This window comes from Coregonus lavaretus (genome assembly GCF_964263955.1).
Source record: "Coregonus lavaretus genome assembly, chromosome: 17".
NCBI lineage: Eukaryota > Metazoa > Chordata > Actinopteri > Salmoniformes > Salmonidae > Coregonus > Coregonus lavaretus.
In genome coordinates this window covers 6,734,584-6,748,808 of record NC_140004.1, presented here as the reverse complement: position 1 = coordinate 6,748,808, position 14,225 = coordinate 6,734,584, and the positions used below count along the sequence as shown (strand labels likewise).

At 42.3% G+C, this 14,225-nt stretch overlaps 1 protein-coding gene across 3 annotated transcripts in view; it reads left to right on the top strand.

Annotated features, from left to right (window-relative positions):
• edil3a (EGF-like repeats and discoidin I-like domains 3a) overlaps positions 1 to 5,077 on the top strand; it is a 306,460-nt gene extending 301,383 nt beyond the window's left edge. For all 3 annotated transcript variants that reach the window (XM_084180561.1, XM_084180559.1, XM_084180560.1), the window contains one exon: positions 2,960 to 5,077. In XM_084180561.1, coding sequence (XP_084036687.1) covers positions 2,960 to 3,109 — 150 coding nt within the window. In that variant the 3' untranslated portion in view covers positions 3,110 to 5,077. The remainder of the gene's footprint in view (positions 1 to 2,959) is intronic.
• Positions 5,078 to 14,225: the final 9,148 nt, after the last annotated feature.

Here is a 14,225-nt window from a genome sequence, read left to right as displayed (position 1 = left end):
CCAAAACACACGGCCAAGGCAACAAAGGAGTGGCTCAAGAAGAAGCACATTAAGGTCCTGGAGTGGCCTAGCCAGTCTCCAGACCTTAATCCCATAGAAAATCTATGGAGGGAGCTGAAGGTTCGAGTTGCCAAACGTCAGCCTCGAAACCTTAATGACTTGGAGAAGATCTGCAAAGAGGAGTGGGACAAATCCCTCCTGAGATGTGTGCAAACCTGGTGGCCAACTACAAGAAACATCTGACCTCTGTTATTGCCAACAAGGGTTTTGCCACCAAGTACTAAGTCATGTTTTGCAGAGGGGTCAAATGCTTATTTCCCTCATTAAAATGCAAATCAATTCATAACATTTTTGACATGCGTTTTTCTGGATTTTTTTGTTGTTATTCTGTCTCTCACTGTTCAAATAAACCTACCATTAAAATTATAGACTGATTATTTATTTGTCAGTGGGCAAACGTACAAAATCAGCAGGGGATCAAATAATTTTTTCCCTCACTGTAACTGCATCCCAAAGTTTGTTGAAACCATGGTAAAAAGCAGTAACTGACGAGTGATTAGGGTTACTGCTTTTTTCCTTGGTTTCAATTTAACTTTTACAGTTACTGCAAACATGACCCCCCCCCCCCCCCCACCCATTTTCTCCAAAACACAAACATGTCAATAACCGATGTTTGACCAAATGTGCAGTTACAGCTCTTTTGCTTTGTTGGGCAGCACAGATCTAGTGAGTGTAGAATTACATGGAAGATCAAATGGGACATATCGACAGTCTACAAAACTGGATGGAACCAGTTCTAACTAACTATATATTATTACACTATTCAATTATAGTTAGGAGGTAACTTTGGTCAACTCTGAGTTCCTATCGGTATAACCAGTGACACGAAAGTGGCTCACCTTTTAGCCAGGTACATTTCCATGGCATTGAATCCTTCAGAACTAAGGGCAGGCTAACTCAGGGCTAAAAACTCAGGGCTAACTCCATTTATCCTGAATGAAGGGTTTGAGCCGCAAGTTGAGAACCAATGAAATCACATTCCCTCCCTCTCGCAAAGATTGCATCATAATCCCGTTCACTTAATCAAATGCTTTTTCTGTGTAATCTTTTTAAAATGTTAAAATACCTATCACAATACACATTTAGTAATGACATAATGCATTTGAAACTTCACATGGAGTAAAACTTTTGTATGACTTAATACAATTATTTTATCGATAGGAGTGGGAAAAAATTGACAAGCACACCAAAGCATACCAAAGATGGCATTAACGATACGCAATAAAATAAAGACGTCGCTTTTAACATGCCATAGCCTGTTGAATTTGCAAGATAACTTTGATTTCATTTTGATTTCGGCACAAATGAAAATGTGGCACTGGCTCACCCATGGATTGATGTTTCAGCATTGTCTCAATGAAGAGTTTGGCGTTCGACTAGCCACGTGCGACATGAATGCACAGTTCACAACCCAGCTCGAGCAGGCTTGATTAAGCGGCAGTTGCACGATCAATATCTACCTTCGTAACATGGATGAAGCCTGAGCTGGAATGTCCTGAGCGCTCTGGAGCTGGCTAGCTTAAGAAAACCCTGGGTATATCTTACTTGCATCGTAGTACACCCCTCTGAGCTTTTCCTGACCACGTGATCGGACTGGGAAAAACTCTGGGCCCTAATGACATGCTTTAAATGCCCTACTCACCATGCTCAGTCAGAACTGCAGTAATTCTAGAGCTCCCAGCAGCAGACTCTCATGATATGAGAGCTATTGCTGGTCATACCCAGGGCCGCAGAAAAGCCATTGAGACGTCAACCTCCCTAGAGGGGGAATAAGCTCCGTGTGTATTAGCGATTTGTGGAATAATTTGGGAATTGAGCAGCCTGAAGTGGCTTTCAGTTGGAGGATAATGCAGGCGTTCTAATTGCTCTCTTGTTTCAGTAAGGAGCAGGATTATTTGAGTGGAAATGCGCTGCAGCTTGCTCAAGTGTCATTATTTCACTCAAATCCTTTGCACGATGAAGCAGAACACGTCAAAGTATATCACAAACGGAATATGTTTCACTTTTCAGACCTACCAAACATACCAGTTAGAGTAACATCATACTTTTATATCCCTGGTCTTGGGGACCCTCAGGAATGCACTTTGTAAGAAACGTTTTTGCACCCTGGTGGGGCCCCAGGACTGATAAAGCCTACTTTCCATAGAAAGGTTTCTGGTTGAAGGTTTTCTAGGGGTCATAGTTGGCTAATTTCAACCACTCAATGGCTGAATGTTTTCAGCACCTGCTGGGGTCCGGCCCACTGATTTTACATTTCACATAATGATGATGACGAGTCCCATTACATCCCAAATAAATAGTCATAATTACACTTATTTAATTGAAACTATCATGGCCTTTAGTTAAGCTGTCCCAATAGGTACCCATATTCCATTTCATTCTACTGCCGATTAACCACAATTAGACACAAGGCTTCTAATGATAAACAACACAGTATACATCCAAATACGTCCGTTATGCTTGTTTATATTTGAATATTTTATGCACGCACGTTTAACTACATATCAGAGGAGAGATTGATCATTTGCTTCTGGGCTGTTGTTTTGCTTCTGGGCTGTTGTCTATTGGGTCTTGTTGGATGCTACTGCACTAAGAATGGTCTGCCGTGAGGCAAAGGACAAAAGGTCGCCAACTCCACTGCCATGTGATTTCTATGGACAAAAAGCACAGGTCGTGACCATACCTCTGGGCATTATGGAAGCGTACCATCAGAATGATGTAGCCTACACAGCACGTCCATCACTCTTCTTCTCCTTCTAACCTTTGCTCTTTCTATCTTTTCCTATCTCCCTTCTGTGCATAATGAGGCTCACATACACTAACGAGCTTGCTGAGATCTGTGTGGGTGTTCAAGATCCCCATTAATTTAATCTCATTCCCACTGTCCTTCCTTTTGCAGGTGTTCCAAGGAAACTTTGACAATGACACGCACAGAAAGAACGTGATAGAGCCGCCCATCTACGCCCGATTTGTCCGGATCCTTCCATGGTCGTGGTACGGAAGGATCACTTTGCGTGCAGAGTTACTGGGATGCACAGAGGAAGAGTGACCACCCTTTCCCCTCCTCTGTCCACCTATCCCCCTATCCCCCCTTTAATACTGGATCATCTTTCCCAGATCTAGTGTTTCAATATAAACTGCGCAACCTGTAAAAATAAATCATTTTCAAATGGATTTTTCAAGAATACGTGTTTGGTTGTGGTGGGTTGCTGTTTGATTTAAACCTGCCCTTGTCCTAGTTTTGTCCCTTTTGATTTCTTGTTTTTGTGGTCAATGTCTTCTTATTCCTCTCCAGATTTTTCCCCATCATGTTTGGAATGAACTTGTGTAACATATTTGATGGGAGGGGGCTGGGGAGTGGATAGGGGAATCACACTGTGGTTTAAACATATTGCCATGGAAGCTACTGTACAGTGTTACTTTTTAACAAAGACAACATGAAACCTGTCTACCATGCTTCATTGGATATTATTAACCCCACTTAAACTTATAGCGGAACTATCCCAAAAATCATTAAACGTTCACGGCTAAATACTACAGTGACGGCTATATTTGTACTTTTGATTATAACACCTCTTCAAGCCAGGCTTTTACCATTACTGACACTGACATTGTAGCGCGAATAAAAAAACTAACAATGCTCAATGCTGTTGTATTATATGTAAAACACAAAATAATTGCATGGTGCATAAATGATGATGTTAAATGTATATTATGACATAATTTAAAACTCCTTCCCTAAGAGCAATCGCTTTGGTGTAGGGATCTATTTTTACGTGCATTTCTAAATAGTTCTGATATTCACTGCAAAAGCTTAAAGAGCGATCTACTAGACAAATAACAAGCAAAACATTGGCACTGCAGTATAGACACAGAGGGTGATGGGCTGGCTGATTGAAGTGTCCAAATGCGCTCACATTTCTATCTCATCTTTAATTTATTTCAATGTAATTAGCATTTACATTTAATCTTTGCGAGATATTTAATTTGGAATTATGTCACATTTGTAGAATTGTATACATTGTTTAGTTTTTTGTTTATTTTGTCAGCGTTTGTATCCTTGTGCCCAATCCTTGTTGTTTTCTGTCTTTACAACATCACTTTTTATCAATGTGAAAAGCTCAGGATAGAAGTCACCCATCCATACCCACACAAAGAGTAAGCCCTCCTTTAAATATAATATTTGACAATATTTTATGTTTACAGACATTACCAGGCTAATGAAATAAATCAAATTATATTAAACATATATCACACAAATTATTATATAAACAGCATCACACAAACAGCTTTCTATTCATGCGTTTTCAAAAATATATAAATAAATGTAAGAACTTTGAACTTATAAATATCTGTACAATGGACATTATCAGTTGTTGTTACTGTATGTTACTGTATTTCAGTGTTGCATTTGAAAGTATCATGACATGCATCATGAAAGTCTAATATTTCTTAGATCCATGGACACAGCATAAGCATCATGCCATGCAACTCACTTTTTTATAATGGATGTGTTTGGCACTGCATAATGTTTTTTATTTAATTTTTTGATATCTTGGCTTTTGATCAAGCTATTTGAGTATATCTTGTCCAAAAGTTTCTGTGTCCATAAGATTGCCTTCTTGATTGATCATTCTAGATCGCTGTCTGTGTGCACTTTTCACACAATGGGATTGTTACCAACCAATGGAGATGTCAACATGACATATGAGGAGGGATACAGTATCAAATATGTCCATGTCCACAGGCACATTATGTTACAGGTCCTTTAGCTTGCACTCACCATTGGTGCATTGTAAAACTTTGGCTAACTGGTGAAGGGGAACCAATAAGTCAATTTTGTGTTTCTGTGTCTACGCCGTCTGAGTATCAAGCATTATCTAGCAAAGTGTACCAATGATATGCTAATTAATCCAAGCCTGCAGAACAGAGATTCAGAAACTGACTGTGTGCAGCTGAGAAAGGATTCTGCTTTTTTCGGTCTTTCCGTTTGACCAATAAAAAAGATGTCTGTGAATCGAATGGCTTGCCTTCTTTTTGGTCGCAAAGGTATCACATTACCCGTCTTTGTTAATATAATACTCTTCTCTTGTTCTCTGTGGTCATGCTCTACTTTCTCCCAGCATCGAATTTCACGTGGCTGTGCTGCAGTGTGTCGCCTTCATTGATTTACCTTAGGCTGCCATGCTTAGTTCCTTTGTAGCGCGTTCAACTTCATTTTCTTTGCTGTGACAGGGGATCAATACGTGATTCGAAGGCCAAACATGGAAATGCATTGTCCGGTAATGATTAAATTATATGTGAGCCCGTATGGGGAGGTACAGTGCCTTCAAAAAGTATTCACACCCCTTGACCTTTTCCACATTTTGTTGTGTTACAAATTGTGATTAAAATGAATTTGTCTTTTTTCTACGATGTACACAAACTACTCTAATGTCAAAGTGGAAGAAAACTAAAGGTAGGCCTTGTCAAATAGGTAGGGCTGTAGGAGGGACTGAAAGATAGTGATGGACTCCGAGTCATGGATGGCTGGAGGGAGGGAGTTCCAGAGCCTAGGAGCAACCCTGGAGAAGGCCCTGTCGCCGACGCTCTGGAGCTTTGACCTGGGGATGACAAGGTGGCCTGCTGTGGTGGAACGGAGTGCGCGTGTGGGTTGGTATTGGAGAAGAAGGTCTGAGAGGTAAGGGGGGCATGGTGAAATCAATGTGTTGGGAGACAGGGAGCAGGTGGAGTTCACAGAGGACAGGTATTCAAATAATGAGACAGTAGGGAGAGACAGTTCAGTTATTTTCATTTTGGAGTTATACAGTACATTGAGGCTGTTCTGTTGGAGATGAGTCTACACAGTAAAGTTTTTTCCCCAGAGTCAATTTCTAATGCGTGTGTTCCAGCGCTGAGGGTTAGTCGCCTGGACGCATCTTACCACCTAAATTGAGTGCTTCACGTATTCCCTTCATTCCTACAGACCCTGGCTCCGTCGTGAGACACTCTGTGATTGGCACATGGTGCTTCCATGGGCAGGGTTTTACACCGCTATAACATTGGATGCGCCCCTCCGGTGGGGAGCGTTGTACAAGGGCGGTTCAGTACGGGGGTGCTCAGTCCTCCCCTCATATCTAATACCTGGAACGCCGGATGGTGTTCTTGGCGTTCAGACGACAAGGAGGGATTCGGTCCCGGATTTGTAAATCCTCTCCAATAAAACTTCCCTGATCCTGGCTTTAGCTTTGACGTGGTGTTTATGCATGCATTATCTGTGCACCCTTCCTGTACTCACTTCGCCCCTGGCGAATTTAAGGTGACATTGCGTCCTAATGCGGCCTACTTTCCGAAAGTCATGGCTATGTCCTACAGGTCCTTAGAATTTGAGCTATTCCTCTTTTCGCCTCCTCTCCCACTGGATTGTGGAGGTTATCTCCATGGCATGTAGCAGCAAGGGGCAGTAGTTACCTAATGGTGTACACACCCACTCCACCAGGAGTCTGGCGGTGTCTTCTGCATTTATTTAAAGGGTGGGCTGTATAGGGGATATTTGTGCAGGGCCGAGTTGGGCATCACCACACACTTTTGTGAGGTTTTATCGCTTGGATGTCACTGCTCCCAGTGTGGCCCACAGTGTGCTTAAAGCTGGGACAGGAGTGGGCAATTAGGCAGCACACAGTTTGTGCAATACCCAGACTACCACTTTTTGCGTTTTAGATATCTTGGTCTGCCATTGGTCGTTTCATTTGGTATCCGTTGGGGTCGGCTTGGGGCTGGATTGCAGTTCCCTATTGTGATGTATTGTACCGAGAGTACCGACTCAAAGGGAATGTAATGTTATGACTACTGTTCCCCGAAGATGGGAAACGAGGTACAACACCTGTTTGGCCCAGCGCCACCGGTTTTGGGCTCAGTGAAAAGCGGTACTGAATTGAAGGAAGGAATCCGAGCCTCAGTGTTATCACCTGTGGAAGGCAGGGCTTCCAGCGAAGCACATATTTCATTGGCCTTGTCAGGCGTGATTGTAGTTCTTAAGTCGCGATAGCGCGACTCCCCATAGTGATGTATTGTACCTCGTTTCCCTCCTTCAGGGAACAGTAGTTATAGTCATAATATTACGTTTCAGAGCCTTTTTCAAACCAGACAATCTAACAGAGCTACCAGTAAGATTTTGCAGAAAGTATGAATGCAGTTAACTAGCTTCCATCCAGACAGCCACCTATAACATTTTAATTTAATAGCCCTATGGAATTAGATCAGCTGCAAGTTAACATGTTTACAGATGCTATTCCAGAGATCAGATTAAACTTCTCTTTTATCTCTAGAGCCCTTCTGTTCTGTAACATTGTCTAATATAGGTTCTCTCTAATACAGTTAAAATCACAAAACGGATTATAATATGCTTTCGATCATACAGTAAACTCAGGACCATACAGTAAACTAACTTTGTATATTAAGCAGTGTGAGGACAAACATAACTATTCAGTCAAATAATTGAGTAACATTTGATATGCGAACCATCAAAGGACCTTGTCAGCAGTTTTCCAAGAGGGGACTGAATTACCTAAGAAGCCAATGATAGTTATTTATAGCAGATTTTTGTCGTAAACACTTACCTAATTTGTCGGCATGGCTCTGTGCTTGTCACACTCATGATTGAGGGCGCATGGATTTCACGCACAGTACAAAAACGTTCTCGTTATCTTGTTTGTGTAGTCTGTGGGGAGTCTTTGGCAGAACTAGGCCAATCTTGTGTGCGGCATTCACTTCTCTAATGAAATTGTTGCTAATGTTATTTGGCATTCTAGTTACCTATGGAACATTAAAGTGGGTCAAGTATGTGACCAAAAAGCTTCAAAGACCGCCAAACAAACTCCTCTCCTGTATCTTATTTAGGTCAGATCTACCGTGAGCATTGATAGATATGATATATTCTGCACCAGATGTATCTGGGAGCAGTGTGACTTGATTAGGCAACACACATCTACCCTATCTGTTGGAGAGGAGAATAGACTCCCAACAGAGCGGATGTATGCATTGTATTAGGCTGAACTTTCCCTCAAGGTGCATGCATGTACAACCAATTTGTTGTCTAAGACCTCCCCGATGTCCCCCAGATAAGATGTTACAGGAGCAGTGCATTCTGCTGTTGTTGACCTATTTTGTTGTTTGTGGTGGGAGAGGGCATTAAGTCCAGAAAGTCTGTGGGTTTACTCTGTAGTCATGAGTTGACCAACCAGAGAGAAACCAGCTTTCACATAGGGAAAAGATTTGCAGAGAAATTGTTAATATCAATATAGATTTTATCCCTTGAACTTGCACTGTGATTTAGTGCTTCCAATCCCTCTTAATTAAACATTGTGTGTTTGACTTCTGGGTTTTTGCATTGAATTTGTTTATTTCTTCTGTATCCACAGATACCAACCATTAGCCTGTACGATTAACAGGGGTGAGCTAACATGACCCCACTAAGAAAAGATAAGACATACACATACAGTACCAGTCAAAAGTTTGAACACGCCTACTCATTCAAGGTTTTCCTTTATTTTTACTATTTTTTACATTGTAGAATAATAGTGAAGACATCAAAACTATGAAATAACACATATGGAATCATGTAGTAACCCAAAAAGGGTTAAACAAATCAAAATATATTTTATATTTGAGATTCTTCAAGGTAGCCACCCTTTGCCTTGATGACAGCTTTGCACAATCTTGGAATTTTCCCTTTATTTTTTTGATGAAAGAGTGTACCAGACCTGGGTTGTTTGCTGAAGCATAAAGACCTATTTGAACACACAAGTGAAATACTTTCAAATACTCGAGGTGCACTTTATGTAAGGGATAAACGGCAACGTTCTGTACACTACCTTGGAAATAATGGACGACGAAGCAGGCCGAGGCGGAGCCGAGACCCTTTGCGTAGTTCATGTTTTCAAGGTAATGTACAGAACGGAGGCGTTTATCCCACTCATACCACAGTTGCCAAAGAAAACAATACTCAAGCACAAAGTTATGATTTTGTAAAAAAAATATATATATATATATATTCATTTTATAAGTAAATTCATACTTTCTCACCTTTTGGTTGCTAGAGACATGACCCAGTTGTTTGTTCGTTTAGTTCTATATTTATAGGTGCGACCCAGTTGTTAGTTCTATATGTTCAGCTGTAATGCTCTCTGACAGTAAAGTCTCACTAACAATTATTCTTCATCCAGAGCTCTGGCACCATATCATAGATGTTACACTCTATTGCATGCTATGTGTTTGACCACATTGACCCATGGGAATGACTACAGAGGACTGTGTCCAATTGTGTATAACATTTTGCTGGAAAAAAATGGAACCAGAGGTGCATTCCTTGAGGTTCTTTGAGGTCCTGTGTGGCTCAGCTGGTAGAGGATGGCACTTGATTCCCACGGGGGACCAGTATGAAAATGTATGCACTCACTACTGTAAATTGCTCTGGATAAGAGCTTCTGCTAAACGACTAAAATGTAAGTATAGCCATGTATGGTAAAACAATTCATGAGGATTTGGTAACCAATGACAGGTTATGGTAAATCAAGACTTACTTGTCATAATATATGCCTAAATTATTGTGATAGGATTGGCTTTATGTCATTTGTACTACGTTGTTATGATCAGAACGTGCATGATTATTCCTGAAAAGTTGTTCTTTGTTATAAAATAATGAGACTATACACATTATATACAGTGAGGGAAAAAAGTATTTGATCCCCTGCTGATTTTGTACGTTTGCCCACTCACAAAGAAATGATCAGTCTATAAGTTTATTTGAACAGTGAGAGGCAGAATAACAACAAAAAAATCCAGAAGAACGCATGTCAAAAATGTTATAAATTGATTTGCATTTTACATTTTTACATTTTAGTCATTTAGCAGACGCTCTTATCCAGAGCGACGTACAGTTAGACTTACAGTTAGTACAGTTTTAATGAGGGAAATACGTTTTTGACCCCCTCTCAATCAGAAAGATTTCTGGCTCCCAGGTGTCTTTTATACACGTAACGAGCTGAGATTAGGAGCACACTCTTAAAGGGAGTGCTCCTAATCTCAGCTTGTTACCTGTATAAAAACACCTGTCCACAGAAGCAATCAATCAGTCAGATTCCAAACTCTCTACCATGGCCAAGACCAAAGAGCTGGAATGGGCTACAAGACCATCGCCAAGCAGCTTGGTGAGAAGGTGACAACAGTTGGCGCGATTATTCGCATATGGAAGAAACACTAAAGAACTGTCAATCTCCCTCAGCCTGGGGCTCCATGCAAGATCTCACCTCGTGGAGTTGCAATGATCATGAGAACGGTGAGGAATCAACCCAGAACTAAACGGGAGGATCTTGTCAATGATCTCAAGGCAGCTGGGACCATAGTCACCAAGAAAACAATTGGTAACACACTACGCCGTGAAGGACTGAAATCCTGCAGCGCCCGCAAGGTCCCCCTGCTCAAGAAAGCACATATACAGGCCTGTCTGAAGTTTGCCAATGAACATCTGAATGATTCAGAGGAGAACTGGGTGAAAGTGTTGTGGTCAGATGAGACCAAAATGGAGCTCTATGGCATCAACTCTACTCGCCGTGTTTGGCGGAGGAGGAATGCTGCCTATGACCCCAAGAACACCATCCCCACCGTCAAACATGGAGGTGGAAACATTATACTTTGGGGGTGTTCTTCTGCTAAGGGGACAGGACAACTTCACCGAATCAAAGGGACGATGGACGGGGCCATGTACCGTCAAATCTTGGGTGAGAACATCCTTCCCTCAGCCAGGGCATTGAAAATGGGTCAAGGATGGGTATTCCAGCATGACAATGACCCAAAACACACAGCAAAGGCAACAAAGGAGTGGCTCAAGAAGAAGCACATTAAGGTCCTGGAGTGGCCTAGCCAGTCTCCAGACCTTAATCCCATAGAAAATCTGTGGAGGGAGCTGAAGATTCGAGTTGCCAAATGTCAGCCTCAAAACCTTAATGACTTGGAGAAGATCTGCAAAAAGGAGTGGGACAAAATCCTTCCTGAGATGTGTGTTAACCTGGTGGCCAACTGCAAGAAACGTCTGACCTCTGTGATTGCCAACAAGGGTTTTGCCACCAAGTACTAAGTCATGTTTTGCAGAGGGGTCAAATACTTATTTCCCTCATTAAAATGCAAATCAAGTTATAACATTTTTGACATGTGTTTTTCTGGATTTTTGTTGTTGTTATTCTGTCTCTCACTGTTCAAATAAACCTACCATTAAAATTATAGACTGATCATGTCTTTGTCAGTGGGCAAACGTACAAGATCAGCAGGGGATGAAATACTTTTTTACCCTCACTGTATATATATATATATATTATATATATATATTTTTACGTTGAACATATTCTGACATCCATACCGTACACAATATACATTTGGAAAGGGAGAAATATAGAAATATAGAAGTTGATTGAAATTCATGGCTGTCTCATTGTGACATTCTGTCTAAGCTGTCTAGATGAGTTTCTAGGCCTACATTGATTACAAGGATTACATCAAATCAAATCAAATGTTATTTGTCACATACACGTGTTTAGCAGATGTTATTGCGGGTGTAGCAAAATGCTTGTGCTTCTAGCTCCGACAGTGCAGTAATATCTAACAACTAATATCTAACAATTTCACAACAAATACCCAATACACACAAATCTAAGTAAGTAATGGAATTAAGAATATATACATATATGGATGAGCAATGACAGAGCGGCATGGACTAAGATACAGTAGAATAGTATAGAATACAGTATACACATATGAGATGAGTAATGCAAGATATGTAAACATTATTAAAGTGACTAGTGTTCCATTTCTTAATGTGGCTAGTGATTTCTAGTCTCAGTCTATAGGCAGCAGCCTCTAATGTGCTAGTGATGGCAATTTAACGTTCTGATGGCCTTGAAATATAAGCTTTTTCAGTCTCTCGGTCCCAGCTTTTATGCACCTGTACTGACCTCGCCTTCTGGATGACAGCGGGGTGAACAGGCAGCGGCTCGGGTGGTTGATGTCCTTGATGATCTTTTTGACCTTCCTGTGACATCGGGTGCTGTAGGTGTCCTGGAGGGCGTGTAGTTTGCCCCCGGTAATGCGTTGGGCAGACCGCACGGGCGGTGCAGTTGCCGTACCAGGCAGTGATACAGCCCGACAGGATGCTCTCAATTGTGCACCTGTCACATTTTGAGAGGGTTTTAGGTGCTAAGCCAAATTTCTTCAGCCTCCTGAGGTTGAAGAGGCTCTGTTGCGCCTTCTTCACCACACTGTCTGTGTGAGTGGACCATTTCAGTTTGTCGGTGATGTGTACGCCAAGGAACTTGAAGCTTTAAACCATCTCCACTTCGGTCCCGTTGATGTAGATAGGGACATGCTCCCTCTGCTGTTTCCTGAAGTCCACGATCATCTCCTTTGTTTTGTTGACGTTGAGTGAGAGGTTATTTTCCTGGCACCACACTCCCAGACCCCTCACCTCCTCCATGTAGGCTGTCTCGTCATTGTTGGTAATCAAGCTTACTACTGTTGTGTCATCTGCAAACTTGATGATTGAGTTGGAGGCGTGCATGGCCACGCAGTCATGGGTGAACAGGGAGTGCATGAGTGGGCTGAGCATGCACCCTTGTGGGGCCCCAGTGTTGAGAGTGAAGTGGAGGTGTTGTTTCCTACCTTCACCACCTGGGGGTGGCCCATCAGGAAGTCCAGGACCCAGTTGCACAGGGCGGGGTTCAGACCCTGGTCCTCGAGCTTAATAATGAGCTTGGAGGGTACTATGGTGTTGAATGCTGAGCTATAGTCAATGAACAGCATTCTTACATAGGTATTCCTCTTGTCCAGATGGGATAGGGCAGTGTGCAGTGTGATGGCGATTGCATCGTCTGTGGATCTATTGGGGCGGTAAGCAAATTGAAGTGGGTCCACAGGTGACAGGTAAATTAGAGGTGATATGATCCTTGACTAGTCTCTCAAAGCACTTCATGATGACAGAGGTGAGTGATACGGGGCGATAGTCATTTAGTTCAGTTACCTTTGCTTTCTTGGGTACAGGAACAATGGTGGCCATCTTGAAGCATGTGAGGACAGCAGACTGGGATAGGGAGAGAATGAATATGTCCGTAAACACACCAGCTAGCTGGTCTGCCCATGCTCTGAGGACCCGAATAGGGATACCGTCTGGACCAGCAGCCTTGCGAGGGTTAACATGCTTTAAATGTCTTACTCACGTCGGCCACGGAGAAGGAGAGCCCAAGGTCCTTGGTAGTGGGAAGTGTCGGTTGCACTTTGTTATCCTCAAAGCGGGCGAAGTAGGTGTTTCGATTGTATGAGAGCAAGACGTCGGTGTCGCCGATGTGGCTGGTTTTCCTTTTGTAGTCCGTGATTGTCTGTAGCCCTTGCCACATACGTATTGTGTCTGAGCCGTTGAATTGCGACTCCACTTTGTCTCTATACCGACATTTTTCTTGTTTGATTGCCTTGCGGAGTGAATAGCTACACTGTTTGTATTCTGCCATATTCCCAGTCGCCTTGCCATGGCTAAATGCGGTGGTTCGCGCTTTCAGTTTTGCGCGAATGCTGTTATTTATCCACTGTTTCTGGTTAGGGTAGGTTTTAATAGTCACAGTGGGCACAACATCTCCTATACACTTCCTGATAAACTCTGTTTCCGTTTCAGTGTATTTTCTAAATTATTTTGGCAAGCTACCCGGTTCATATCCATTTCTACATTTTACATTTTAGTCATTTAGCAGACGCTCTTATCCAGAGCGACTTACAGGAGCAATTAGGGTTAAGTGCCTTGCTCAAGGGCACATCGACAGACTTTTCACCTAGTTGGCTCGGGGATTAGAACCAGCGACCTTTCGGTTACTGGCACAACGCTCTTAACCACTAAGCTACCTGCCGCCCCAGTCCGCGTGTTCAAAACAATATTGAAGCGTGGATTCCGATTGGTCAGACCAGCGTTGAATAGTCCATAGCACGGGTACTTCCTGTTTGAGTTTCTGCCTATAGGAAGGGAGGAGCAAAATGGAGTCGTCGTCAGATTTGCCGAAAGGAGGGCGGGGGAGGGCCTTGTAAGCATCCCGGAAGTTCGAATAGCAATGGTTGAGTGTTTTAGCAGCGTGAATACAACAGTCAATGTGTTGATA